A 27,785-nucleotide genomic window follows, 5' to 3' on the forward strand; every position below is an offset into this window, starting at 1 on the left:
CAACTGCCCCTCGGGTGGGCCTCCACTGTTCTTGGTTCTTAAGTCTCTTAACATGACTCCCCAGACGGCAGTTGGTAATGTTTGCCTGGGAACTGGTTTCACAGACGTGCTCACATATGTGGGAAAACACATAGATGCAAGCTTTTTTCACATCAGTGCTGTGATAGCAAAAGATTAGAACTGACTCCATGACCATCTGTACTGCTTTCACTGTGGTAGGTGTGCACAGAGGAACAGGGTGTAGCCCTGAGAGGGGAAAAAGATTTTGACTGGGAAAGTATCTCACCATAAGATATGGTCTCCTGTAGGAAGAAAGGGAGGCTATAGCAGCACGGGGGGTGTATGCCTTTCACTTACTTTCCCGAAAAGAAATGAACACCCTCAAGTCTGAGAAAGCCATCTCCTGGATGATGAGAAGACACTAGTCAGGAAACTAAGGTGGTTTCCATCATTTGAATTTATTTTATTGATACTTGTTAGCGAATAAAATTTTATTGATTTTTTTGATGTGTTACAACTCACTTTTTGGTAGTGGTTGCATAATGTTGATCATTTAATTTATTTACTATACTAAATACTGCAACCTCTGAATTGCCCATTTTTACACTGGTGTTCCTGATGGGTGGGTCCTCTCTGAGTACATAAAGTGGTCCGATCAGTCCATGGTTTTTCATATTCCTTTGTTATTCAACCTACTGCTTTAAAATACATTCAAATAAAAAAGGTGTAAGTTACTTGCAGAGAGTCCGGAAACACTAGGGTGAGGGGAAATTGAGAACATAACCAGCGCTCTCACAGTCAGAGGACAAATGGTTTTGAAATCATGGGACCGAAGCTGGCTCTTCAGGGACTTCCTCAAAGAAGCCTTGGTGGATGTAAGGTTAAACTCACTCAACTGAAGCTCACATCTTTAGCTGGGAGGGAGGGCACAGAATGACAATTTCATGTATAGAGGATGTTATCCTTCCACAAATATCCGGAACAGGTGGTCATGGAACACCTTGGTGGGCAGTGTTCCCAGATTAGAATAAATAAGTTATCTGCTTGGATTGCAATGCCACAGACACACAGACTGGAGATGGAAGGGTATTTGCTTAAAATACGGCACACACGGGGAATAAATAAAAGTTCACAACTTAATCGGCTACAGCAACAAGACCAGGCTCTCTTGTGGGCGTGTGGTTCTTTTCATAAGCACCTCTAATCTCTCCCTAAGCACAAAAGGAGGCACAAGGAGACTAAGCGCTTTGGGGGGAAGAAACTATCTCACTGTGACCATCCTGTTTTGAAACAAGAGGGCAAATGTGTGGGCACTGAATGGCGACCCCATGAGTAAGAGTGGGTTGCCCATTTCAGAGCAAGAGCTTGAGCCAGCAGAAGACACATGCCCCATTCCTGCCCTGACCAGGTGGGTACGGTTTAGCTGGGTTTCTTCTCCTTTACCTTTACGGTTGACAAATTTCTTGAAGGAGTCTTTTTCCTATCCCTTTTCCTGCTATTAGAGTTGTCTTGGGTCTGGCCTTCAATTAACCTGCTTGTGACACTGGGTCCCAGGAATAAGCTGCTCTCTCATTAGCAACTCGGTGTGTTTGAAATTTGCATTTTGGTGTCATGGAACCAAACAGACAACACACACTGCCAGTACCATGGCTTCCCTGCGTGTATGTATAAAAAAAAAATGGAAAAAATAAAACAAAACGTCACACAGAACACAGAGGGGCTGCTGAACAAAGCTGTGGGAGTGTGAATACATTCTCTTCCGGGTCAGCCGTGTGGCCTGACAGCTGATTACAAAACACAGGATGACTTCAAGTTGTAGGCATGAAAAGAAAAGATCACACCTAGAAAAGGGAAACAACTGTCCACTGAGGCAGAGTAGTGACGGTCTTGAAGAAGCTGGGCCACCCGTAAAAGAAAGAAAAGCTCTCGATTGTGAAAAGCTATGCCAGGTGCCTGTGACCAGGATGGAGGCCCCTTAGGCTCTTAGGGTGGGCGAGGCATCCAAGGACACCCCGGGGCGCCAGATGCATTATAACCTGGGCCACTTGACAGCCCCTGGGGTGCGGTGGGGAGCTGTCAGACACAGGATTCACTGGTTCCTATCCATAGGATAAGAACACACTTGGGAGTTTCAGTGCTTCTCAAAAGGAAAGAAGAAAGGACACCACCATTCCCAGAATCCACAGGTGAAGTCCTCACCAGAGGACAGTGCGGGGGCACTTCCTGTGGGACTGGAAGAAAGGGCGGGGCAGACACAAGGTCTCCAAGTCCTATGTACACACTTTACAAAGTTCCACTCTTCCCCCGTTAGGCACAAGGTTGATTTGTCTAGCTCAGGAGGTGGACAGGGATGGGAAGAGGGGGAGAGTGCGCTGCAGGGGGCAGGGGAGGCAGGGAACAGGGTGGAGAATGTCCATCTCCTCCGGGGCACAGGCCCCCCAACCTCACCGCAAGCTAGTTTGTTTGGGGAGCTTAGCACCCATCAAGATGCCCGAGGTGAGAGTCACAGGGGCTTTCATCTGCATGCTGGATCCCACCATGGTGGGGAAGCTGCGATTCCGTCGGATGCCACTGTTGAGCTGCAGTCCACCCATGGCACTGGTGACGGTGGGACATCCGAGGGGAAGGCCCTCGGGTACCAGGCCTCCAGGAACAAGGGCTTGTGCTGGCCCTGGAGGCCCACAGAGGAGAGGTCCCTGATCTTCAGTCAAGGTGGGGACATGGGCTCGCCCTGAGTTCACCACTTTGGCCACCCCAAACCTCCTGACTTTGTCCACGAGGTTGAGGTTGGAGACGGACACGTCCGTCTGGCTCTCGCTGCTCCTGACGTTCTTCTTTTCTCTAACCTCCCTCAGGATGGAGCTGGCTGGCTTGGAAGCCAGGAAGTTGTCATAGGGAGGGCTCGTGCACTTGAACTCAAAGGAAGGCGGGGAGGACGTGGGCGTCTGCATAGGCGAGTTCGGAGGGGTAGAGGGGATCACAGCCATCTTGGGAGTGTAGGAGTGTAGAAGGGAGCCCCGGGCAGCCCTGTCCCAGCTCTGTGGGTCATACACAGCCGCAGAAATGCCCCGCTCCTTGAGCAGCCACACCAGCCCCAGGGATGTGCTCATGGTGGTCGTGGACTCCCGGATGTTAGTGAAGGACTCGGCCAGGCTCAGTCTCCGTGGAGTGCATGGCGTGGCCACTGGTGTGGACTTCAAGTGGCTAGTGCTGCCACAAGCTGGAGTCGGGGCCGAGTTAAGGCTGAAAGGAAAAGATGACAGGTTACCCATCAGAAATGCCCGTGAGCACCATGGGAAGGGTCAGTGGTCATTCCATAGGGTTGGACCTGGGACATAATAGGAGGACTCCCTGCAATGGGAGCCCCAGACACCTCTGTCCACATCTGTTTCTTCCCCTCACCCATGGAGGCTTGGGAATCCCTTAAGTAGGGCCCTGGTGTGAGTTGATGGAAGATGCATGTGATTCTCTTTGCTCTCCTCTGCTGCATGGTGTAACTGTTCCCTTTGCAGACCAAGAAACAGCTCCAAGTTTAGGTGGCTTCTTAGTCACACCTGGGTATTAAGTGGATAACCCAGATCTAAAGTCTGAGTGACCCCAATGCTCTCAGATGGGGAAAGAAGTTCATTGGCAAAGAGGCCTTCCTCCCCCACCAAATCCACTCAAATTCCACTGTTCCCTCCTAATCCCTACTTTTCCCTCAGGCAAAACACTAACCAGAACTATGGGTGGGCCAAGGCCAGGTGGCGAGCACCTCAGCCTCCTGACCACTAGGGCAGAACTCTCTCCTCTGCACCTTGTTGCCCCTCACCACCTTCACATGCTGTCCAAACTCATTTTGATGAGCAGAGTTATGGGGTCAGTGGAAGGAAGTCATGCCCTGTGTTATGGGACCTTCATTTACAGAGTTTCCCAGCTTCAGGCTCCTGAGTGACTAAAGGAAAGCTGAAAGATCCTTCCTTCACTCAGTGTCCTGCTGAGGACCCCTAGGGGCCCAGCAGACAAAGAAGTCTACAGGAGGGGAACAGGGGGAAAGGCTTCTGGGTCTGCTTATGAAAACAAGGAAGACTGATTTTTAACAGCTGCTCCAGGGATGGGGCAGGGGGACAAATAGGAGGGAGCCCTTTCCTGCTTCTGAATGAGCAGCCAAGGGCAAATAGTACCTCCTTCCAAAGGTCTCCTGGGACCTGCCCTCCGATTTGGAAGGGGCAGGTCAGATGAGTGTCCCCAGCCTGGCCAGGGGAGGACCAAAAACCATGGGCAGAGCACATAAAGGGAAGGTAGGGGACCCCTTCTGGAGCAGGTCCCTGGAGTGACCAAAGGGGCCCTTCCTGGGAAACAGTTCAACCAGAAATACAGGCTGGAAACACCATGTGGCTCCACACTCAGGTGACCTCCCCACTGGCCAATCAGCAAGGGCAGTGACCACAGAACAGGGCCATCTCCCACAAGCTAAGGAGGGAGTAAGCTGGCCGATCAGGAGTACTCTGAGAAATGTGAGATTAGAAACCACAGCATATTCCTGTGGTTGAAAATGTGGATTTTGTAAAGGCACAGGGAGAATTTTACAAATGTTGATGTATCATTAAGACAGGGTAAAAAAAAAAAATTCTAGACTTAAAACCTTATGTGACCATCCTCAGAAAAATTTCATTGTGTTTCTGGCTACCTTTCTTTCCAACTCTGGTAAGAAAGCCCTTCCATACTCCTGACTTCCTATGGTTTTCCTGGTCCGGGACACAGCTGGGTGGTCTTCCAGATGAAGATCCACTTGGGTGCAGTCTGCATTCTGAGGCTGTAGGTAGAAAGGGCATCTAGTTGCCCTGCACCAGCCTTCACTGGGGAGGTGAGTTCTGTGGCTTTAAAGACAGCCTCTTCCAAACACAGAGCCACAGGATGGGAAAACCAGGTTCTTCTGGGCCACAGGGGAGATGGAGAAGACAGAACTAAAATTTAGAGATCCACAGGATGAGACCTTCGGGTTAGGCCTGTATTAGCGCTGGCACTCGACTTGCTGGGGCAGTTTAGAGAGTTAGGGGTGTGGACGGTCAAGGCTCTGTTAGCCAGGCACAACCACAGAGACACATCCAAGCCTCAGTCCCCGGGTTAGTGGCGGCCACGCGTGCACACACAGCTCTTTCCATGTGACCTGCCAGGGCAGGCACTACTGGCCGTGTGCTCACCCCCTGCCTCGCCCGTGGGCTCAGACTCTGCCCTACATCTCCTCTCAGCTCAGCGGGGCACAGTGCTGCTTCGTGGTCCTCCTCACATGACCTGCGGAGAATTATTCATAGTTTAAGGTGCTCCTGGGGATGGTTGCTCCCTCTAAGCTGGCCCGTCTCACCTCCCTTCCTTTCAGCCTTACCTTCCCTAAACCTCAGAATCTTGCTTGACTGCACCACAGAGGGAATGGCTGAGGGGGGCATTCTGTTAGGTTGGGGAGACAACTTTCCCTTTCACTGGAAGGTGTGGAGGGAAGTTGTGCAGCTGATCAAGCCAAACAGACCAACCCACGACATACAAGGCCTCTTGCCAGATGCTGCACTAGAAGGAATTGACCATGCTGGGCTCTGGCTTGGTCTTGGAGTTTTATCATTTGGGTCATTATAGTCTGGCTGTGGTGCATGGTTCCTGGGGCCTGTTACAGAGGTACAAGGGCTTCCACAGAGCTCCGTAACTCCACCATGAAAGAACGCCATGCTCTACTGGCAAGCTCTGGGGCAAACATCCAGCAGATTTGGCTGCAGGTCTGTTGGATTTCAATTGTTCACCTGTTTGGGAAGGGCCTGAGAGTAATTCCAGGGCCAAGAAAAGGGCAATGAAAGGTGGGTGAAGGTTTCTCCATCTCCCCTGCATCTGAATCAACAGGAGGTTCAATTCAAAAGCAAAGTTCTGACTCAGCACAGGTGACTATAAATGCTCCTAAAATGCTCAAGATGGCTAGAGTTGGCTTTTGAATGAGCTCCTTGACCTCACTTTGCTCCATAGGAAGCCTTGCAGGAAAGGGAGTGCCTGGGTTCACCCCACCTCTGCCCACCAGGGGCCAGGGACCCTTACCTTGGTGTGACCCGCGTGAGCTCGTCTGAAGGATGCAGGATGCGACAGGTGGTGAAGGTGAAGGTGGAGTTGGTCTGTGACATGCACTTCCCAGGGTGGTGCGCTAAATCGGGGAACAAAACATATTCCTTGCATCCAAGTATACCACGGTAAAAACAAAACTCCAGCACAGCCCTGAGCAGATGCAAGAAGTGATGAGCTACCTTGTGAACTGGATCTGGGTGAGGAAGGTGGTCCCTCAAAAAACGACCACATTTTTGAGCACTGGTCTGGAGAACATCGGATCCCAGCTTCCGGCCCAATCCAGACAGGGTTCCTCATCATATTCCTGGGCCAGTAGTGGATCCAGTTCCAGGGGGAGGTACTAATGGGCCTTGGGGGTAAATTTGGTTTTCCTCCACAGAGGTCAGGATCTGCTTTCTTCTTTTGTTGCTTTACGTGGGCAAACAGGTGCCAAAACTCAGCCCAGGGGAGGGGATGGAGGGGGCGGGGAGAGGCACTTGGCACCTGGCAGTTAGGCAAGGCTTGTGCTGCTCCCTTTTCTGCTCATACAAAAAGGGGCGCGGGAAGCTGGCTCCACTACTGTCCACCTGTGATTGACATGGTGGGAGGTGGCGATCTCAGCAGCCTCAACAGCAACCTGGCAAGAGTTCAGAGATCAGGGGCCTCTGGGGTGCCCCAGCTCCAGGACAATGTCTGACACACAGTGGTGCAAGTGGCATCACTGCTCCCTCCTTGACACCTCCCCCTGGCTCCTTTCTTGCCATTTCTAGGATGTCTGATTTCAAGTGAAGTCGAGAGAGCAACAAGGGATCCTCAATTTATTTCCTTTTAATGTTCCTACAGGTGGTTGTTGAGGCGGCTGAAGATTGTGGTCTGGAGCAAAGTAAAATCACAGGTATTAAGACCATGCATCAGAAAGCTGGCGAAAGAACAAGTAGTCACGAGACATCATGATTGTAGAGGTCATCCTCATTCATAACTCAAGCATTAGGGGAAAAAAAAGAAAAAAAGAAAAAAAAAAAAACAGGCTGCACCAAAAAGCATGCACAATGATGTCCTGGGATGATCCTCCCGACCCTCCCCACCCACCTGTGCCCCTGCAGCAGCTCAGCCCCCCAGAGACCTCCTGGGAGAAAACGGATTAGGATCTCAGAGGCCATGAGGAGTCAAAGGCCAGGAAGATTCCAAAGGCTGTGAACTAGAAACTTCTAGCTCCTTATGGGACGTTTTCTCTCGGGTTTGACAAAAAAAAAAAAAAAGGCAAACAAAACATAACTGATTGGTGCCCCAAACCCTACAGATGCACACACAGCTGACTGTGTCGTAAAAGAAAACCAGGAACCAGATGAAACAAACAACAAATGATAACCAAAAAAAAAAAAAAAAAAATGGGAGGCACATACATTGAAGGAAGTGAGGACAAAGCCAAAGCACAAAAATGGTGAGCAGGGCCAGAGGAGCAAGGCAAGAATGCTATGCCCCAACTGTGGTCTGGTGGGGCTCTGTGTGTGAAAGGAGGGTCCCGTGGCCCCTGGCATGGCAAGCAGCCTCTCAGCCACTGGGAGATCCAGGCAAATGGGAGGGAGAGGGGGGAAAAAATCATTTAAAATAGCCTTTATGAATCTTTGTTCCTCAAGCAATAAATGAAATGGTTCAGGAACTCAGATAACCGAAAAATTGCTGCAAGCCAAAAAAAAATGGATGAAGCTATGAAGAGAAGGCAACCGAACAATCACGATTCTCTTGCTGCAATAAAGTCTAGAAACAGAAGCAACAGAAGGCCTGGAAAAGCCATCCCAGATATCAGGGATGATGGGTTATTCAGGAAGGAGAGGGGGAAAAAGCAGTCAACAGGTAGAATTAAGACAAAACAGTTGAAAGAGAGAGAACATAAAAAAAAAATCAAATAAGGCAAGGCTGAATTTAACATTAGGAATATACCCCCATCAAAACACATGGCCAGAAGATCAAATGAAAAGGTCACAAATGCACACTTTCTCCTCCACCCCATTAAGTATTAGGTCTTTGATCACAACAGGTAGGGTAAGAAGGATGTTTTAGAGATACAGTTGCATCAACAGAAGCAAAACCCATCTTAAACAAATGGGTTTTGGGGATAAGAAAAGGCTGCTAAAAATTCAGAAGTCACCACTCCCCAGAGCAATGGATAGCTTTAGAAGACCAAGGAAGATCAATGAGGGTCAAAAGTGCCAAAGCGGGAGATTCGGCCCCTCCAAAATACCACTGGGATGCCTGGATGCAGGAGCTCTCCCGTGTCACCATGGATGGCCTGGCCGCTGCTGCACCTCCCTTCCTTGGGATGACACAACACAGAGACAGTGAGTCACCTGGGGATGGGCTTGCCAGAGCTCCTCGTGCTTGCCACAGAGAAGCAAAGGGATGCTTGCGACAGCCCTGGGTGCAGGAAGAGAGGAGATTCCCAAACCAAGATACATGTAAAACCTTCTTCTTGGCAGGCAGCAGGGGCTCAGGGTGAGGGTTCACTCCGGAAGTCACCAAGACTATTTCACACACCAAAGCCCCTCCCCCTCTAAAGTTCTTTTCAGAAAATGGTAATGTGGGTTCATCTCATGCTGCTCACTTTGGGGACACGAAGGACAGGACTTCTTAGAATTAATGCTTTCTCTACTTAAATTCTTCCTCTCTCTCCCTCAACCTGACAAGAAGGTTCCTGGGTGCTACAGTGGATGGGGGAGGTATTACACTTGATCTCAGTCAAAAGGCTGAGAAGAAATTGATGTGCAGGGATTAAAATGTATTAATTTACATTTACCAATAAAGAGCCCCAGACTTTTCTTATATTCAATTGCTATTCCTCTCTCTGAATTCTGATCCTGATATAGAATTTGGTAAGTTTTAAACTCAGTTAATCTTCGATTATTCAAACTCTTCTACGCTGGCAAACTGTAGGTAGTTAGCTTGCAGGTTTTTTCTTCTGAAAACACATCACACATAAGCACCCGTCTTTGGTGAGCAGCAGGTTCACACACTGAGGGCTTTCTACGGCTGACAGTCACCCTTCTCTCCTGTTCTCTGATGCAACCCTGGTGCGTTTTCTGCCTGGAGTGGTCCACTTGGTAAGTGGCGCTGACTGCCCATGCTCCATGATGCCTGGTCCTGACTGGAGAACTGAGTAACTGGGATTCTTTGGCTGCCACCAGTGGTAGTAACACAGCAGTAGAGTTGCCATATAAATCTGCATGGATGCTGCCTTGTGGAGCAATCAGGCCTCCTGAAGGCTCAGGCTAGAAAGCCCACTGCCTCTCTACAGCCCAAAACAGAGGAGAGGAACACACACAAGGCTGGGGAAGCTCTGGTCGGCCCAGAATCTCCACAACGGCTGAAGGACGACTCCATCTGCTTGCCCACAAAACACATTAACTCATACATTTTAATCAGTCCCAGTGGTGCTCCCCTCCCATCCTCTGGGAAGGGCAAATTTGAAACGTGCTAGGTTCAACAAAAGTTTTTTGCTCTCTAAAAGCCATCACAGAATCTAGTCCTTCAAAGAGCCCTCATGAGACACAGAGCTATGGAAGAGAGCAACATTCACTGAGTGTGTCTCTAGGGAGATGCAGCACACACCCAGCTGCTTCAAGAGAGGTCTTTGAGATGGAGAAATACTGGACATGCCATGCACCCAAATCTTTTTTTTTTTAAAGGCACATAAATAATTTCTAAAAATACCTGTGGTGCAAATTTTTTTTCAAATGCATCTCAAAATCTTGGAAACAGGGACCCTGTCTTTGTGGTGCACAGTGGCCTTCTATTTTCTCTTCCCCACTCTTCATGGAAAGGACCAACTTGTGTGAAATGAAGGAAATGATCTTGAGCTTTTTTTCCTTTTCTTAACCTGACCATGTAGTGTTGAAGCTGCTGTCAGGACTTGGGTCTTTGTAATTTCTATAAATTCATAACCAACATACGCATACACTCCTCCCTGCACCGCCTATTCCAGTAGCTGCCACATTAAGGGTAGCACCCAGGGGCCAGGCTTTTCTATCTAAGCAAAAACAAAGCTACTGTCAGTAAAAGCCACTGTCAACCCAACTTAAAGGCACGACTTGAACTAAGCCCTAAGAATATCAGTACATCTTTTTAAAATGCTTGGCTTGTAATGACTTTGAATTTTGTTTAAGGGGAAGAGGAGGGGAGAAGGAGAATATCTCCCTGCCTGTCACCTACATGAGAAATAGCTCCCTTTCCATTTACCTCTCCCCCCACACACACACAAAAAAGGCAAAGCAATGCCTTAGAATTTCTGCCTAAAAGACTAAAATACAGGGGCATAGAAAAATGCGTTAAAGATTTTCCTGTCACTTCATTATATAACTCTGCCTATGAATTTTTCTGGGGGAAAAAAAGTTCCATGATGAATTCATACACAAAAAGCTCCATAAACTCTCACGGGCCCAACAATCCATCATTAACACCAATATGGTAAGAGCGATCAATGTGGTTTCAACTGCATTTCCCTTGGAGTGGGGGATATTATGAAGAGTAGGTTCAGATAAAGTGGCCCATCACTTTAAAAAAAAATAAGATAAAAAGTGACTTTAAACTAAAAAGTACTATACAACTATATAATGATACTTTTTAAGCCCTTGCGTACCAGGCCTCACATGGGCCAGGTAACTCTTCTCTGCTTCTCAAACATTTTTTGGACACAGCCCTGATCTGGTCCTGTAACTCAGAGGAAACTCCAGGGCCCCTGCTGGTCAGGCACATGGAGATTTTAAACCTCATCAGCATAGAATCTTTTTCCAGTTTCTGTACAACTTATTCTTGGTTCCTGCAAAATTAAAAGTCTAGTCATCCTACTACACCAAGCTATTACTGTATTTCATCTAAAAAGTATGTGATTTAAGAGGTGAACAATTTCACAGCACTGTGCAGAGGGCCAGAAAATCTCTCAAGTGCCCCTGGGGTATCATCTAGAGAAGAGATTTTTTTAGAATGCTATTAAAAGGGCAAGTACAAAAATCTCCATGGATCCTTTGGATGTCAACAAGCTCACCTGCATGCCCTCTGTCTTTCTGTCCTTCTCTCTGTGGCTGACACCAATAAGCAGGGGAGCTTGCCTGGCTGAGCTGTCTGGAGACCTTTCCTGCTAGCGTCTTCAAAGCCAGTCCAAGAGGGCACTCCTCCCTTGCACTGAACCCTGACAGGCGAGTACTTCCACAAAGGCCCCTCCATGTAAGAAGAATCAAGAGCTGATGCTCACCAGTCAGCACCCATGTGGGAGCCTCTGGACTCTGGAGGGACCTCCTGTGGTTCTCCCAGGTAAGGACACCATAAAGAAACTGCTTTCAGCAAGTGCTCTCTGCTCTGGAAGTTCTAAGCAGGGCTGGCTCTATGCTGTTGGTTTTCGATTCTCATTCTTCATTATTCAACTTCCAAGCTGCAGTTGGCTTGCTCTGCTCTGGCTTCACATACATGCTGATGCAAGAGCACAGGGGCTTCCTCCGCAGGTCCTGATGTGGGTGGGTGTGGGCAGACTGCAGTAGAGCCAGGCTGGATCAAAAAGTGCTTCCTCACACAAGACATTGGGAAGGAACTTCCCTACACCAAAGACATCTGAAGGCCTGTCAATCAGTGTACCAGCCTTTTCTGTCTGGTTCTGCTGGGTCCCTGGGCCACCTTTCCTTCACGAGCTTATCTGGACCCACTTCTGTGGGCATGAGTGTGACTGACTGAAAGCAAGACAGGATACAAGCTGATGAAGGTGTACTGCAACTGGCCCCTGCCCTGTGATAAAGCTATAGGAACACATGGCTGCCAGAACTTTCTGTCTGGCTCCTTTCCAACAGGACCTATTCCGTTCCCTTTCCCCACACTCTGTAACTGCTCCTGAATGGAATTTGGACCTATGCATAAAACAAAGATGTGATGAAAGCTGATTCTTGGCTCTCACCTCTAGTGGCCAGGTGTTGGAGACTTAGGGAAATTTTCAAGGCCTGTTTGACCAAGTGTGACCGCCTTCCAATACCAACTTCAGGATCTCAGCCCCAGTTATGACAGATCTCTACTGCAGGGTCACTCACTACCAGATCAGATGCCACTGTCTGCATGATTCCAGATATTTCCCCAGGTAAAATGGGCTCCATGTGTATAAATGGTGAATAGACTGACCTGCAACATCTTCTGTGGGCACAGCTTTAATCTCACACTTTCTTCACCTTTAAGGATCAAGGCATCCAAGATAATTCACCTGAATGGTCCAGGTGGCCAGCCAACTACTGACTTAACTGTGTGAACTTAACTCTTAATCGTCTGCCACATAGAGGCTCTTCCCTACACATAAAAATCTAAAATACAGAACACTGTCAGGACAAGATATGGACTGTTTCTAATCAAGTGCATTTCCTACGTGAATCAGAACAAAAAAACATGTCACTGAAATAAAGTAAAACTATAATCTAAATATTGTTTAAAATAATCCATTTTAATCATCTAAATTATTTACAATACAATAACATGGATCCTTTTAAAGACATTGGATTTTAAAAAATCACCAAGTGATACTTCAAAGAACACATTAAAATATATTAATAAAATTTTTTCAGTGCTCAAAACTCCCCCCACCCCTGACACGGGACAGCAGGCTCTAGACAAAAGTGCCTAAAATACAAGTCTTCCCAGTTTGCCCATCACACCAGTTGTTAAGAAAAAAGGTTAATCAACTTGTTTTCAGAATTTCTCCCTATGAAATCTTCCTGGACAGAATGGCGAATCCCAGGACTGTGGCTAAGTGTGGATGATGGACCAAAGCAGAGACCAGACCAGCTGGATACAAATCCCCAAACAGAGGATGCCCCAAGTCTTCCCAATGAGGCTCATCTGTCTGCCTGTGACTCACTGGTTGTATACAGAGAGCCACCTGGAGCCTCGAGGATGATTTATGTACAGAGTAAAATGCTTTCCACATTCCAAACATCAAAATGGCTCTGTCATTCCCAACAGAGAAAAAAAGAGCCAAGTCAGAGTACATCCTTCCCCCTCTGATGAGCTTTTAGAGATGGGTCTTATCAGGAAAACAAGTTCAAAAGAACTCTAGGTCATTCAAACAATGAGACCATCCCTAAATTACTTTTAACAACCTAGATAATTCCTTTTTGAATTCACATATCTTGAGCCTGACCCTTCTACAGTTTCAACTATAACTGTGCATGCCTCACCTCAAATAACGTTGCTGGGGTGGATTTGCTTCAGGTTTCAGTAAGGAGGGCCTAGGACGAACGGTCACTGCTTATGGTGACTTTTTAGTCCTCATGACTAGTTTCCTGGCTCCTTTCAACCAGGAGCTGCTCCCTTCCTTTTTATGTAAACCAGTGCTTATGGTTGGGACTTTAGTCCCATCACCAGTTCCCTCTCTCCCTTGGTCCTCCAAGAGAAGTGGTTTGTCAACATGATAGCTTCTGTTCAACTTCTCAAAGATGCACCCAGTGGTAGTCCTTGAACTTCCTGGATTCACCTTCTACCTGTAAAGCTGTGGGGAAGGCACTGTCTACCCTTTCAGTACAAGTCACTCAGATACTGTTCTTCAAGGACACCTGCCTGCCAGATGGCCACTAGGACAGGGGTAGGATGGCTAACACGGCCAGTTGCCCTTTGTTGACTGTGTAGATACTACATAGATAAGCATCTTCATTTTTGCACAAACTTAATCTGGTTACTTAATTGCTTTAAAAAAATCAAACCATAAATAAATCTAAATGTTAAACAATTGTCAACTTTACCTATGACTCCTTGGAAGTTGACAACAAAGGAAAAAGAAAAATCAGGCCCAAATCAAGTCTCTTGACCACAGCTATCAGAAATTAGCCAAGGGATGGGAGACACCACCAAGAAACTTGGTTCCTTCCTGCCTTGTGTTTTTGTGGGGAATGTTGGAGTCTCTGCAGATGAAAATTGTGAATCACAAAGATGAATGTCCTTCCTTCAAAGGTGGTGACTCAGAAATGTAACAAGGATGACAGGACTTTTTCAGTGTCTGTCCCCTTATCACACAGAGCTTTGCAGCATGTGGATCTGGGAGATCCAGGAAGAGTAAAGGGTAACTATCTGGGGCATATGGTGACCACAGACCCATGCTCCCAGGGCCCTGAGTAGAAAGCTTCCCATTCTAGGGGCAACTGAGATGGGTCATTCTACAAACTCAGGCTCACCTTCAGAGACTGGGGTAGGGGAGTGGGGAGGCAAGATCAGCTCAATGTCTTTTCTAGATTCATCTAGAGTCCTCTGGAAGAATTTAATGACATTCTGTTAGGGTTTATTTGGTTAATCACTTTGAAAAATTCCACTTTGAATATGTGTAAGCTAGAAAGAAAGTGACATATATGCCTTCATTGAAGTAATTCAAGTCAAAAGGCTGGTCTATCAAGTGTTGTCTGGATCCTGAACGTTTTCTGGGCTTTTCTCTCTCTCAGTGCAACCCGCAGGTAACAGATTCTGTCATTTGCTTTCAGAATGACCCAGAACTCACAATTCCCCTAGCACTGCCCAGGTCAGCCCCGTTCAGTCGGGAAATCACTCTAGAATCTGCCCCTCAGACATGGGGCGACACCGATAACAGGAAGAAGGGTCCTGACGTTCTTGGCAGGCCGATAACCCACTTCTTTTTAGCAGCCTCTCCTGCTCCCATTTAAAAATCCCTGCACCTCCAAGATGGGCAGGGGCTACGCCCATTTGTTACAAAAAGGAGGCATGAGACTCTGTATTAAAAAACAGAATGGCACAATGGGAATGCTTTAATTGTCACCCACACAGACGAGCGGAAGCTACAGACAAAGAGCCACTACAGATGATGCCCGGAACAGAAGTGAGAATGGCCCAGAACTCTGCCTCTGGTAAAGGTGCCAGGTTTACAGGACTTATTGTGGTGCCCTCACCAGACCCCTCCTCCTCCTCCTCCTCCTCCTCCGTGGCTGCTGGCATCTCCTGCATCTCCTCTGGGGAAGCCTGAGGCCGGCTCGGGTAACTTCTGCTGCCTGAGACAGTCACGTGTGCTCGGGACCTCTCACCTGAGGTCTCTGGGTGCTGAACTGGCGTGGAGGTAGCTAGGCCCGGGAGAGAAATGTGGTCACCTGTGTCATCTTCTTCAAAGTCGTTAAGGCAGTACACTTCATCCAGGTCAACATCCAGTGTCCGGAAGCCCTTGGTGACCACACCGGGCCGGGGGTCCAGGATGCCCCCAAGGTGAGGCTGGGCCAGCTGCTGCCAGTGGTGAAGGGTGGCAGAACCTTGCAGGAAAAAAAAAAAGAGAGAGAGAGAGAGAGAGAAGGAGGGGGTAAGGGGGAGATTTAGGATGGAGTCTAAGATGCTGTGGCAAGCATAACAGCACTGGGACAATTCCTCTTTTTCAGGGTCTGTCCCCTTATCACACAGAGCTTTGCAACATGTGGATCTGGGAGATCCAGGAAGAGTAATGATGCTTAGTGTGAACCCAGGGTAGGGCCTAGCCTGCTCTGGGACTGCAGAAGGCATATCAGTATAGCTGCCTTAGCCCTTCCTGCTGTGAAATAGTCACTAATCCCCACCACACCCAGAGGGGGCACCACTTTCAGCAATCAACCTTTTATTTGGGAGGGGGGTACTAGGGGTTGAACCCACAGCATCACACATGTCAGACAAAAGCTCTATCACCGAGCAACACTCCCAGCTTCTTAATTTTTATTTTAAAACAGGGTCTTGCTAAGTTGCCCAGGCTGACCTCAAACTTGCAAACCTCCTTCAGCCTCCTGAGTAGCTGGTATTATAGGTGTGCACCACCATGCTGGGCTCAAACAATTTTTTAAGTAAAATGTTACACTGTATGTCAAGGAGGTTTGGTGATGCTCTTTATTTTAATCAACCAATGCCAATGCCCCAAACCAACACAGCATCATTTTACAAATACAAGAGGGAAAAAATATGGGGCTGGGGGTGCAAAAATACCAATTTCGTGCCAAATACAGACCACTGGGAACGAGGAAGGCTGAGACTCTACCAAATCCACCCCGGGAGACACACAGAGAAAAGCAAAGGAAATTAAAGCACATGGAGGTAAGTGATAAGTCTGACTGTCACCTCCTTTACTTGGGTTTTCTTCATTCTGCCAGCAACCTTGAAAGGCTGCAGGGATAGGGAGGGGGAACTGGGTTGAGAGAGGTGTGATTTAAGAACACGGTAAGTCTGCACAGAGGTCTAAAGCCGAGCAGCCAATCTCTTCAGTGACACCAGACCCTGGGAATCAGATGACATTGTGGAAGGTCTGTAATAACACCGGAGTGTGTCTTTGAGGACTTCAAGGTGTCCCAGGTGCGGTACAAAGATAAGTGTTCCAAGGCCAAGCATGCTTGGGAAACCTAGGTTCAGAGGTGTGTTTGGGGAAGAACATCTAGAGCATCTCACCACCTGCTCTGGTGGCCTGAGTTTCTGCCCAGCCTATTTGATAGAACAAGCCTTTTCTCCCCTTGAAACACTTAGTCATGCCTCACATGAAACCAGCACTCTGGGGACAGCCTGGGGGACTGGGAGTTCTGATCTACTATATAAGGACAGGAGTCACCCAAACATAGCCACACAAATAAGTACCCAATGCTCAAGACAGAGATGTTTAGAGAGGCATTGAAAGTGCTCTTAGATACCCACCTCAAGACCTGCCCCAGCCTTATGTGTGCACTGGTAGGAAGGCAACCCACTTAACCTGCATCTACTGACTATAAATTAAAAAATATTCTACGTGCAAAAAAGGAAAAAGATAACACAGAGGTGAACATAACAAAAGAAGTTATATCCCAGACCTGTCCGAACATCTAAAGCAGTTGTTCTCAACTGGGGACAATTCTGCCTGCCCCACCCCCATCCCAGGGAACAGTTGCCCAAGTCTGGAGACATTTTTGGTTGTCACAACTGTGAAGGGAGAGAAGGATGCTTATGACACCTCATGGGCAGAGGCCAGAGATGGTGCTGAACATCCTAAACTGCACAGGACAGTTCCACCACAAAGAATGATCCAGTCCCAAATGTCACCAGCGATGAGACTGGGAAGCCCTGTTCTGGAGCTGTGGTTCTTAATGTTCAGATCTCCTGAGAATGTGAAGGAGGCCGCAGACCCTAAAGGGAGCGCATGTGCCAGCAAGGCTACGCAGATATGGTCAGGGGTTCAGAGGGATCCCAAGTGCCCAGTGCTACAGCATCTGTTTTATAAAGCTGCCTTGTATCGAGACACATTTGCATGACCTGCCTCAGTGTTTGACATGCATCATTTCAACTCATGGAGTTATGAAACCTAGTGTATTTTACATATGAGTCAAATACACTCCTCAAAACCACCCTAGGCAGCAAGAATTATCACTCACTCACACTTGCCAGGTGGAAAAATGGAGCATTCCTGAAGTTTGGTAATTTTTTGAAATCAATGAGTGATGGCAGAGCCAGGGTTCAGTGACAAAGGCCAGGTTCTTACACTGCCCCCTCCCTAATGTTCAGGTCTGAGAACAAGCCAGGGCATCAGTCTTCTGGCCAGGAAGCTGGGCAAGGTGAGCAGTAGTGGGTGGCCCCCAGCTGCATAAAAAGTCAACAGCAAAATTCCCAGGTGGGTGTCTAGGCCCCAGCAGGAGACCCACACATTCCTGCGGGGGCCAGGGGCTTCTCTGCCACTATTGGGACTCCCATTCATACTATCCAAGGGCCCACTGGCTGTGCCGGCACATTCCCAGCAATAAAATAGTACCAGGGAGAAGACTTAAGCCACTGTCATGTCTAACTTGGGACTGCATCCTAGGGTCTTAAACGCTGACAAGAAATTCCCAGTACAACATGTCCATGTCTCCTCGACCTGGGGAAGGGAGGCCAAGAGACTCTGGAAAGTGAAGAACAGTGGAAAGGAAGTGTCAGCTTTCCTCATTCCTCCTAAAAGGGGCTCAGGATGCTTAAAATCCAGTGGGAAAGGACTCAGGGAGGCTGGAGGTCTAAGCCCTAGAAAGAGTCCCATAGGCTTGGATCTTCCACCTGTTTCACAGGTTACCCCTCACCCACCCACCCATGGATGGGGCTCTAGAAATGAGGCTACAGTGGTTCTTTTGTTTGGATTTAAGGAGGCTACAGAAATGCACGGAATTAATTCATTCCCTGAAACCACATAGCCTAGGAAACTCAGTACAATTTCCCCTGAAATATGCTGAATGGTATATCATACTTCAATTTTTACCCCACGCCTTGGGCATCCCCTACTCACATAAGAACAGTCGACCTTTACTGACCACTTAAGTGTCAAAACTCTTCTGAGAGGTCTATGTCTATAACTTGTTTAGTTTTCATGATAACCCTGTCATCTCTATTTTACAGACAAGGACACTGAGCACAGGGAAGTAAAAGTAACTTCCAGAAGGCACACAGGTGGCAAGCAGCTCATCTGGGCCTGAAACCGAGACGGGGAATGTGTCCATTCTCTTAATCATGTAGAAGGACTCTTAGCAATGAGGCAGCCTCATATATGTAAAGCCTCAGGAGTCTAGAAAATAACGTCCCTGAATGGGGTCGCCAGTCCCCACGCAGGCGTTTTATATGTTACACAAGTGACTCCTGGTGAAAGCCATCTCCAGCCCAACTGTTCAATTTCAGATATGCCAGGCTGTGGGGCTCAGGAACCCTTTACTCCTTGCTAGTTTTCAGGCTCCAGCAGGGTTTGCTGAACCCAGCACCTGTGCAGAACACCTCCTACCTCCCAGCCCTGCCACATCCCCAGCCAGAACCAACACCTAGGAATTCTATCCATCTCCTGGCTGCCTGAAGTCTTTCATGTGACACAAGGAGGCATGAAAATTAAAGAGTAAACATGAATCACATATTCAGAGCTGATCCCAGGTTGCCAATTTCCTAGGCCTCTTTTTTTTCCCAGTTCACTACCTTGCCTAGCTTCCTTTACAGAGCAGCAGAAGCACTGTGCTATTAGCTAATATCACCTAGGACCTAGGACCTGCTTACTCTTCCCACCCTCATGATTACAGGCTGGGGAAAGAGGCAAACTTTGAGTTCCTGGTTGGCACCAAAACCAAAGAGTTCTACAGAACAAGGGTGTGGAGAGCAGGGAAAACATAATTATGGTCACGGCCCCCTTCCCTCTGTCTGCTTTCTTCCACACCCCACTGTTTTATCTGAAAAGTTTTCCTCTAAAGAGAAGAAAACCAAATCTACTATGTCAGAGGAGCATTGGGGCTTAAAAGTCAGAATAAAACCTGCAGGATAACACACAGCTTAGAAGTGTATGCTTTCCCTCATTACATAGTAAGTTGTTTCTTTGGAAGTATCGCCTCAGTTATAATGAATCAGAAAGAAGAACAAAACAGAGGGAAGAAATACCACCTTCCTCAGTCTTTTTAACACTGATTTATCCCTCTTTCCAGTTGGAATATTTTGTTTGTTCTTTTACCTGCTTAAAACTCATAAGATGCAGACAGAGTGCTAGGCTAGCATTCTTAAACATCTAGCTCAGCTATTTCGGTTGACACAATAAGCAGATGGCAAGATTAATCAAATGGGTAAGGAATGGTCTGTCTGCTAAGATCCCACCTAGCACTCTCCAAGGGCTTTAGCCTAGATGCCTTCACCTAGGCTGGTAGATGGAGATCAAGGGAATCCTGTCAGGTTCTCATCTGGGTCAATGGAAAAGGATGATGTAGGAACATGATCCCAGCACAATGCTGGCCCAGGTCTCAACACTGATACCTGGGCCCTTGAGACCTGAGCTGCTGGAACTAGAGTAAATTTGAGGTGCCTAAGTTTTAATAAGTATCTGTTGGGTGCTAGGCACAATACAAAACACACTGCATTAACTCTTCACCACAATCTATTTAACGACTATAAGCCTATTTCACAAATAAGGAAAACAGCAAAATAGATGGGTTATCTTATCAAATACTATAGTTACAGGGTACAGAAGCTAAGCTTCAGGCAGACTTCTATGTCACATCCCCCCTTATCAAATTAAACACAGTAACACAACAATTATAGAAGGAGTAATAAAATATTGCTTGTGTTTTAAACAGCTAAGAAATCAGAGAACTACAAAATGGAGCCCAAAGGATCTTTATCATGAGGATGAGTTACAGGGTGTAGTGATAAGACATGACTTTTTAATGGTAGTAATTTAGCTTCTTGGGAACAGGGTGCTACAAATGAAATTTATCTTGCATATCAAGTGGGATTTTCTCTTATTCTATTAACTTATCACAAAAATATTTCTAAGTCTGAGGTTAGAAGAAATAAAGATGAATTGGTCAAAATAAATTTTTAAAAATCTCATTCTGCAATATACTTGGGAAATTAATCCAAAAAACATATTCTTAGATGATCCAATGAAACACAGTAAAATAAAGAAAGGAAAGGATAGAGATGATAACATCCAATGATCTTTGAGAGACAAAGGAAGGAAAAGAAAAGAAAGGCAGAAAGGAAAATTGCAGAAATGGAAGATTTTATTAAAAGGAAAACAGACATAATTGAAAATCAGAAAACAATTGCCAAGCTTACAACTGAATAAATAATTTTTAAAAAAAGAATAAGCCATCCCTTTTCTGAAATCTAGAAAGGCCCTAAATTATACAATTAAAAATTACCATGGAGACAAAAAACAGCCCATTTTCTTCCCTCCTTTGGAAAATAAAGGATTTTGTCATGTCTTGAATCTTTAACAAGCACAACCTAATCTTACAGCCTGTATTTTCAAAAGGGAAAAAAACAGATGTCTTTGAGGTGAGACAAATTATACTCCTTTTAGGCACAGAATATATATTTTTATATTTGACATATATCTACATATAGATTATATATGAAGTACATAAATGATATTTCTGTGATATTAAAATTGCATGGTGGGTGCAATTAGGTAAAAGTGTCTAAAAATGGTTCTTAAAGAGGTAATAAATGTTGAGAAGTACTGACTCACAGAAATTTTGGCTTTGCATCAGAAATGTAATGCAGAATTCTAAAACACCTTCTCAAAGTCTCTGTGGGTTTCCACACTAAAGGAGTGAAAAATGAAAACTACAAACATGGTGGCTCTTGGCAGGTAGCAGTAGGCACAGGGAAAATGTTTTATAATACCCAAAGCAAAAAATGAAAAAAGGAGAAAGAAAACAAAAGTTGAGTTTTTCCATGAGTCTAATCAACCAAGAAGCCCTGACACTAAAAAGTGAACTGCCCCTGCAAAAGGGTGGCTTAAACTAGAGAGCTACAAAAGCTCACTGGCCTACACAGCTACCCTTTCCTGGTCACCAAACTGCAGACTCTAGAGTCTTGCTCGGAACACTGCATCTGTGGAAAGCCATACTCTTTGTATGAAGATCAAATCAGAACACATGAGCCCACAGATCATTTTCACGTGGTTATTGAAAAACAAAAAAGAAAAAAAAATTATGGTAGTTGCTTGGCACTGCTCCTTGATGGCAAAATGTCTAACAAGTGAAAGTGTGAGCTCCCTATATTCCTCAGGCATGGCTAATGGTTTTCGGGGTCTGTCGGCAGTGTCTCTGCCTCTCCAAAAGGTCTCATATCTAAGGCACTAAGGCAAAAGCAAGAGAATTAGAAGGCTACTGTGTGCATCTCCCTGGGGTTACTTCGGTGGGTGGGGCATGCACTGCCAAACCCACTGAGGCAGCAACAAGGCCAGGTTATGGGCCACCCTCAGAGGAACTCGAACCAGCAGCGTGGGTGGCTGTCACGGAAGAAAAAGGAGTAGGTGTGGCAGCGGTGGCCACGCCTACTGTGGTGGATGAGGGACCACAGGGAGTCGCTCAGGAGGACAGAGAGGGGCCTTGGCCCCTTGGGATCACCTTCCAGCGGCTTGACGATCTGCAGCTTCTCGGGCAGGTAGGAGCGGCTGCTGAAGGACATGCCCGAGAAGCCAGTGAACTCGGAGCAGCGCGAGTGCGTGCCCAGCGACATGATGCTCTCGGTGGGCGTGAGGGAGCCGCTGCGCAGCTCGCCCTTCTCAGCCAGCTCCCGCAGCTTCCTCTCCTGCTCCTCCTCGAAGAACCTCCGCTCTGACAGGTAGTTCTCCCGGCGGAGGGACAGCCGCCTCAGGGCCGTCTCCAGGTCATGGGAGCCGGGCGTGCCTGGTGTGCCTGGCTTCTTGCTCCGCTCCTCGTTCCTGCAAGAAGAAATGCCATGAGGGTGCAGTGGGGCAGCCAGCAGGACTGCTGAGATGGGACAGACCCGGAGGACAGCTCCAGGGCGGGCAGCTTGGCTCTGCACGCAGGACCAAGGAAACCAAGGCCAGCGGCTGAAATGGAGGCAAGAATGGAGAAACAAATGCCTGTCGCCAAGAACTACTTCACTCTGTGGGTGTGATTTAGTGTTTTTTTCAGAAGGGCCATGGCACTAGGGTAGAATGAAAACTGAAGTAAAATTCACCCCCTAGTAGCATCTCCCTCCTGAGCCTGCAGGAAGAAACCTTCCATAGGCTGCAGTTCCTCGCTACCAGAAGGGCAGCCAGCTAGTTCAAGAAGAGGCTTCTCTTTCCTCTTGAATTAAAGGAGCTGAATTTTAACTCTAAAGGAAATCAGCTCTGATCAAGGAGCTTCTCATCTGTCTGACTCTGTTGGTCCAGAAGAATCAGTTTTGATAAATAAGAGGACAAGGGTGTAGAAAGTAGGCAGTGCAGGGTTGGGGGAAGGATCTGCAGAGCTTCAGGACAGGGAGGAACTGACCACTGCACAAAGTGCCCAACCTGCAGACTCACAACATGGCAGACATTTGCTAGGTGACTGGGATGCCTGCACCCCACCTCCACAACAAACAAGACAGAGAGCCTGAGTCCTAAGCATTTTCAACATTCAACTACAAAGGGGTTCACAAAACAAATGTCAGTGATGATTCATGGAAAAACATATTTATCGATCCTCTTCTTCAACAGAAAAGCATCAACTTGTTACACCTCTTTCAACTGGGTAAAATATCAGTCTCAAGGATAAGGATGAGCTTGGTGGGCTTGTAGAATGTATTTGGAGAAGTATAGGTCTAATTTTCCAGGCAATTTTCATCAAGCTCCCTCTGATGACTAATGAGCCTGTGGTTCAACCCATACTACCTCTCTTCTCTCCAAAGCAGACACAGAAAACTCCCAGCTCACTCACCCCAGATCTGCTGCTTCAGTTTCCAAGATAATGCTGTTGGTCTTGTTATCAAGGACAACATTGCCAACATCACTGCCATAGAAGCTGGACCGGGGGGTGCTGACACAGCTGGACAGGAGGGAGTTCATGGCTGAGGACTGGTTGGAGCCAGGGATGTTCATGGGAGAAGGGGTCAGTGACCTCTGCTTGACAACCTGGTTGATGTTTCTCACAGTCTCAAAGACACGCTTCTGGTGACTGCAGAGAACACACAACATCCATGAGTAAGCAAGTTAGATCTCCCACAAAAGACCAACTGATGGCCCACAAAGACACCTGGCCCTCAAGAAATCCCTGAGCAGTCTACTATATCCTGTGCTTTCAACATCTTTCTTAGGGTATTGGGTGCCTCCTTCATAAAGTGAAAACAGAAGACTCAACACTCACTGATTCCAAGATTGTAATGCACAGTTGTATACTAAAGGTGATACTAGCAAAGGTGACATTGCTTTTCATGTCCCGAAAGCTTGACCTACAAGTAAAAACACTTAAGTATAACTTATGTTGGGCTGGGGTTGTGGCTCAGTGGTAGAGCACTCGTCGAGCACATGCGAGGCCCTGGGTTTGAGCCTCAACACCACATAAAAAAATAAATAAATAAAACAAAAGCATTGTGTCTGGCTACAACAACAACAACAAAAGTAAAACTTATGTCTCCTAGCAACTACTCTTCTTTAATAATATCCACTCTAAAGCAAGCTCTAGGAGGGCAGTGTTCACTATTGAGCACTGAAGCAGCAACAAGGCCAGGTTATGGGCCACCCATAATCCTGGCTATGCTATCACAGTGCAGCTCAATAAATCTTTGTAAAAGGAATATTTATTGACCATTCCTATTTAAAAAAAAAAAAAAGCAAGACCTCCAAATCAGTCTTAAATTTCTGGAATGAAATGATAAATATCAGATTTTTCTATTTTCACAAACAGCTATTTCTAAGAGCAGAACCACACTTTGATGCTAATTCATTCTCTTTTGAGGAGAAAAGGGTAGATATGTTCCATAATGGCGTTTCCTTTGGGGCCACAGAGGGCTTCCTTCGCATGAGTACTGAAGTCCTTTGGACACTGACACACCCAGGGTCCCATTAAAGATCTGTCTGTGGAGTATGGATACAGAGAAAACACCACAAAACCTGGTCTACAGGTTCCTTATAATAAGCACCTTGGAGCAGGCCAAGAACCAGATCTTAAGTTAGGAAGAGAGATGTTGAAGCTGATGTCCCTACATGCATCCAGAAAGGAATCTGAAGCCTTGCTCACACCACTGAAGAGCCCTCTGCACATAGTGGGGTCATAGTGGGGCTTGATAAATATTTGTAGAACAAATACTTGTTGACGGAGCCTATATGCGCGTCAGGTCCTGGGTTTGATCCTCAACACCACATACAAATAAATAAATAATAAAATAAAGGTATTTTTTTAAAAAGCAAGACTTAAAATTGATCTTAAATTTGTACAATGAGAGGATAAATATCCAATTTCTTTTTTCTTTTTAGAAACTGCTATTTCTAAGAGCAGAATCATACTTCAATGCTTCACCTCTTCTTTTCCAACTTTCTAGAAGTTTGTCATGTATCTTCACAACCTCTCAAGAGGAGATGAGGGATGATGTTAACTGCATTCTCTTAAGTCCCTTTATCACCTGGGAAGGACCACAGTCATTACTATTGATACCTAAGACCTACACACATGCTAGTTTTTGAGCACCATGGGTCACAAGTCATTCTCTGGGAGACTTAGCGCTATAAAAGTGGTTTAGCCTTACGTGATGTCTGGGGACTCAGGCTCTTCCAACTGCAACTCCTTGCGCATCGTTCCCTCGATCTCTGCAGCCAAGGAGTCCTGAGAAAAGCCAGAAGACACATGAAAAGAGAGCAGCAATTCAAAGGGTCTGTCTCTATAAGAAGCTTGTAGCCAGGGGAGCCATTAAAGAGTAAACTGAGGCATCAGAAACCCATACTTTCTGAAACACAACATAAGGTTAAGAGCATTCTCTATGGTCTCTATGGTTAGAGACCCTGGCTATGCTATCACCAAGGCAGGTTCTGAACATGGCTGCACCATCAGGCCCTGAGTATAATGTCTAAAGTGCTGCTGAGTGTCTGAAAGATCCCATGTTCCCTTAGCCAAACCACAGAGCTACAACTATGGCCACAAAGAAGAATAGAGAATTGGGAGGGCAGAGGGGAGTGTGTTCAGAACAGTGGGGACAGATGAGTTTGAAAATACCCCCAAGCTTATAAATGGTTAGCTATGACATCACAGCCCACGTGGGTCACACTAAGTTATTGTCCTCCCAGACCACAGGGTCTGCTGCAGCCCCTTGGCTCACCCAGGGTTCTGGTACTGAGGTTGGATGAAGGCCCTCCAACTTTACTTCCTAGGCAGGTACTCCCAACCTTTATAGAGCAGTCTAGTTCTGCACTAGATAGAGTCTCTATGTAGACCACTGGGTTGTGGGCACTATCATCTCTCGGCCTGTGTCCTTAACCTCCCCTGGCCTCCCACAAGGGAAGGCCCTCTCCCCACCAACCCACCCACCTTCTCTATGAAAGGCATGATTCCTGTTCCACTAGGAGCCTTGCATTTGCTCCCAAGCAGACCCCAAACATAAGTTCTTGCTAGTTTTCTGAACAGCTCACTCATTTCTCTTTCCACCTGGGTTGTGAGCTTTGGGATGAGGGAAGAGCCAGTCAACGATGACTTCTCACTGGCCCAGTGGTCCAGACTCCAAGCTGAGACTCAACAATATAGACTGCCTGATGGAACCCCCTCTCCAATACCACCCACTGCTCCTCGCTATATGAGGAAGAACCTAACACAGTTTCTCCTCACAGTGATGTGGCAGATGCCCATGGGGTCACATGTGTTCAGAAAAGCAGCTGCTGAGCACCAGGGGAAGACATGGAGGTAGGACAACCTAAGGGGAGGGCTAACTCCACGCTAACCCACAGAACTTTTGGCAGTGATGGAATGTCCTCTATACTGTCAACATGATGGCCACTAGCCTAGCACTTGAAATGTGCCCAGTATGACCGAAGACTGACTTTTTAATTGTACTTAATTTTAATTATTTAAATTTACACAGTCAGGTGTGGCCAGTGCTTCCCAGGGGGTAGTGATGGAGTCTCCTGAGCATCATCTCCTAGGCCCCATGGTCCGCAGGGACACTCCAGTCTGAAGCTGAACCAAGTGTGGAGACGGCAGAGGAGCCAGCAGGAAGCTCCATAAGTAAAGGGCTAGTGAGCTTGTTTTCAATCCTAACTCACAAATAAGCCATTTTACTTCATAATTACCACCCACAGATTGCCATAAGCATAAGCCTTGTTGAAGGGCTTCCCCAGGTGAATCTGAGGTCTGTTAAGGTGAGGATATTTTTCTTAAGACTTCTATTCACCATGTGGTTTATATCCAGAGTTCTGTGGAACAGAGAGAAAGAAGGGACCTTTGTATACCCTAAGAAAAATGAGATACCAAACTACTAATTTCAAAACCATGCTGGGGCAAGTCATAAGTGGGCTCCATGACATTTTGGAGCCATGACCCCCTCTAATCTAACAATCCAGGGAAACCTATGAATGCCTTCTCAGAATATAGTTTTTTAAAAAATAAAATAATTAGGACTATAACGAAGACAAATTATTTACTTATGTATGTATTTGGCTTCAGGAATGATAACTGATTTTGACATGGAGATTAGTTAGCATCACTGGCATTTGGAGGCATCTGTGACAACTGATATTGCTATATAAATACCTATGATTTCTACTGGTCATAGACGGTGTTCACGTCACTGTGGCTTGTTCCTACCTTCATGGAGGAAGGAAATACTGAATACAGTTAGGGATTAATGAAAATAACACATGATTTTCCCTCAAAGTTCACAGGCCTCCTGAATTCCATCTGTGGATCCTAGATTAAGAACTCCTGTCATAAGGCAAAAGAACTGGGAACACGGTTACACAAACTACTACTCGCTGTTTTATTCTACAATTAGAATGGCAGGGAGCAAAAGAGACAGAGCTGGGCATTCTGCTCCAGAAACAGTCATGGTATGATCTTTAGAACTGTTTTAAATACCTTCAATGCATAATGCACTTTAAAAATAGCCATCTTCAAAAACTGGGCTTGCCAACAACTACAGAAAAAAGCAAACAAAAGCTTTACTTCAGCAAATATGAAAGCTGAGACTCCTTCCAGAAGGAAAAAAAAAAAATGAAGTACTATTTTCAATTCAACTTTTCCCTTACAATGGTTTGGTTTTCAAAGACAGATTTGTCCTTGAGAGCTGGAAAGGCAGTGGAGTGAATCCAGGTACTTACAAAACAAGACAGCCCCAGGAGCTCACTACATCAGACTGAGAAGCCAGGAAAGAAGGAAACCCAGGCAAGAAGCCTGCAGAGCTACACAGGCCAGGGGGAAGCCTCAAGCAGTTACTGCTAGATTGGGAAACTTGGGGGACAAAATATTCTTTGTTTTTATTAGGATTCCTGGAAACACTGAATCATCCATCTGCCCCTTAGAAAACCGGCTCTTAACATTTTTCTT

At 46.5% G+C, this 27,785-nt stretch overlaps 1 protein-coding gene across 13 annotated transcripts in view; it reads right to left on the reverse strand.

Annotated features, from left to right (window-relative positions):
- Nucleotides 1-439: 439 nt before the first annotated feature.
- The window catches only part of Trak1 (trafficking kinesin protein 1), a 114,301-nt gene continuing 86,955 nt past the window's right edge, over nucleotides 440-27,785 (reverse strand). For 5 of the 13 annotated variants that reach the window (XM_078038075.1, XM_078038065.1, XM_078038064.1 and 2 more), the window contains 6 exons: nucleotides 25,003-25,079; nucleotides 23,199-23,435; nucleotides 21,897-22,213; nucleotides 14,973-15,323; nucleotides 6,058-6,160; nucleotides 440-3,243 (listed from right to left, as the gene is read on the reverse strand). In XM_078038075.1, the coding sequence (XP_077894201.1) occupies nucleotides 2,445-3,243; nucleotides 6,058-6,160; nucleotides 14,973-15,323; nucleotides 21,897-22,213; nucleotides 23,199-23,435; nucleotides 25,003-25,079 (1,884 nt within the window). In that variant the 3' untranslated portion in view covers nucleotides 440-2,444. The remainder of the gene's footprint in view (nucleotides 3,244-6,057; nucleotides 6,161-14,972; nucleotides 15,324-21,896; nucleotides 22,214-23,198; nucleotides 23,436-25,002; nucleotides 25,080-27,785) is intronic. The other 8 variants (XM_078038067.1, XM_078038066.1, XM_078038074.1 and 5 more) reach the window with 3 other exon arrangements.

This window comes from Ictidomys tridecemlineatus, chromosome 2, assembly GCF_052094955.1.
Source record: "Ictidomys tridecemlineatus isolate mIctTri1 chromosome 2, mIctTri1.hap1, whole genome shotgun sequence".
In the NCBI taxonomy this organism is placed as follows: Eukaryota; Metazoa; Chordata; class Mammalia; order Rodentia; family Sciuridae; genus Ictidomys; species Ictidomys tridecemlineatus.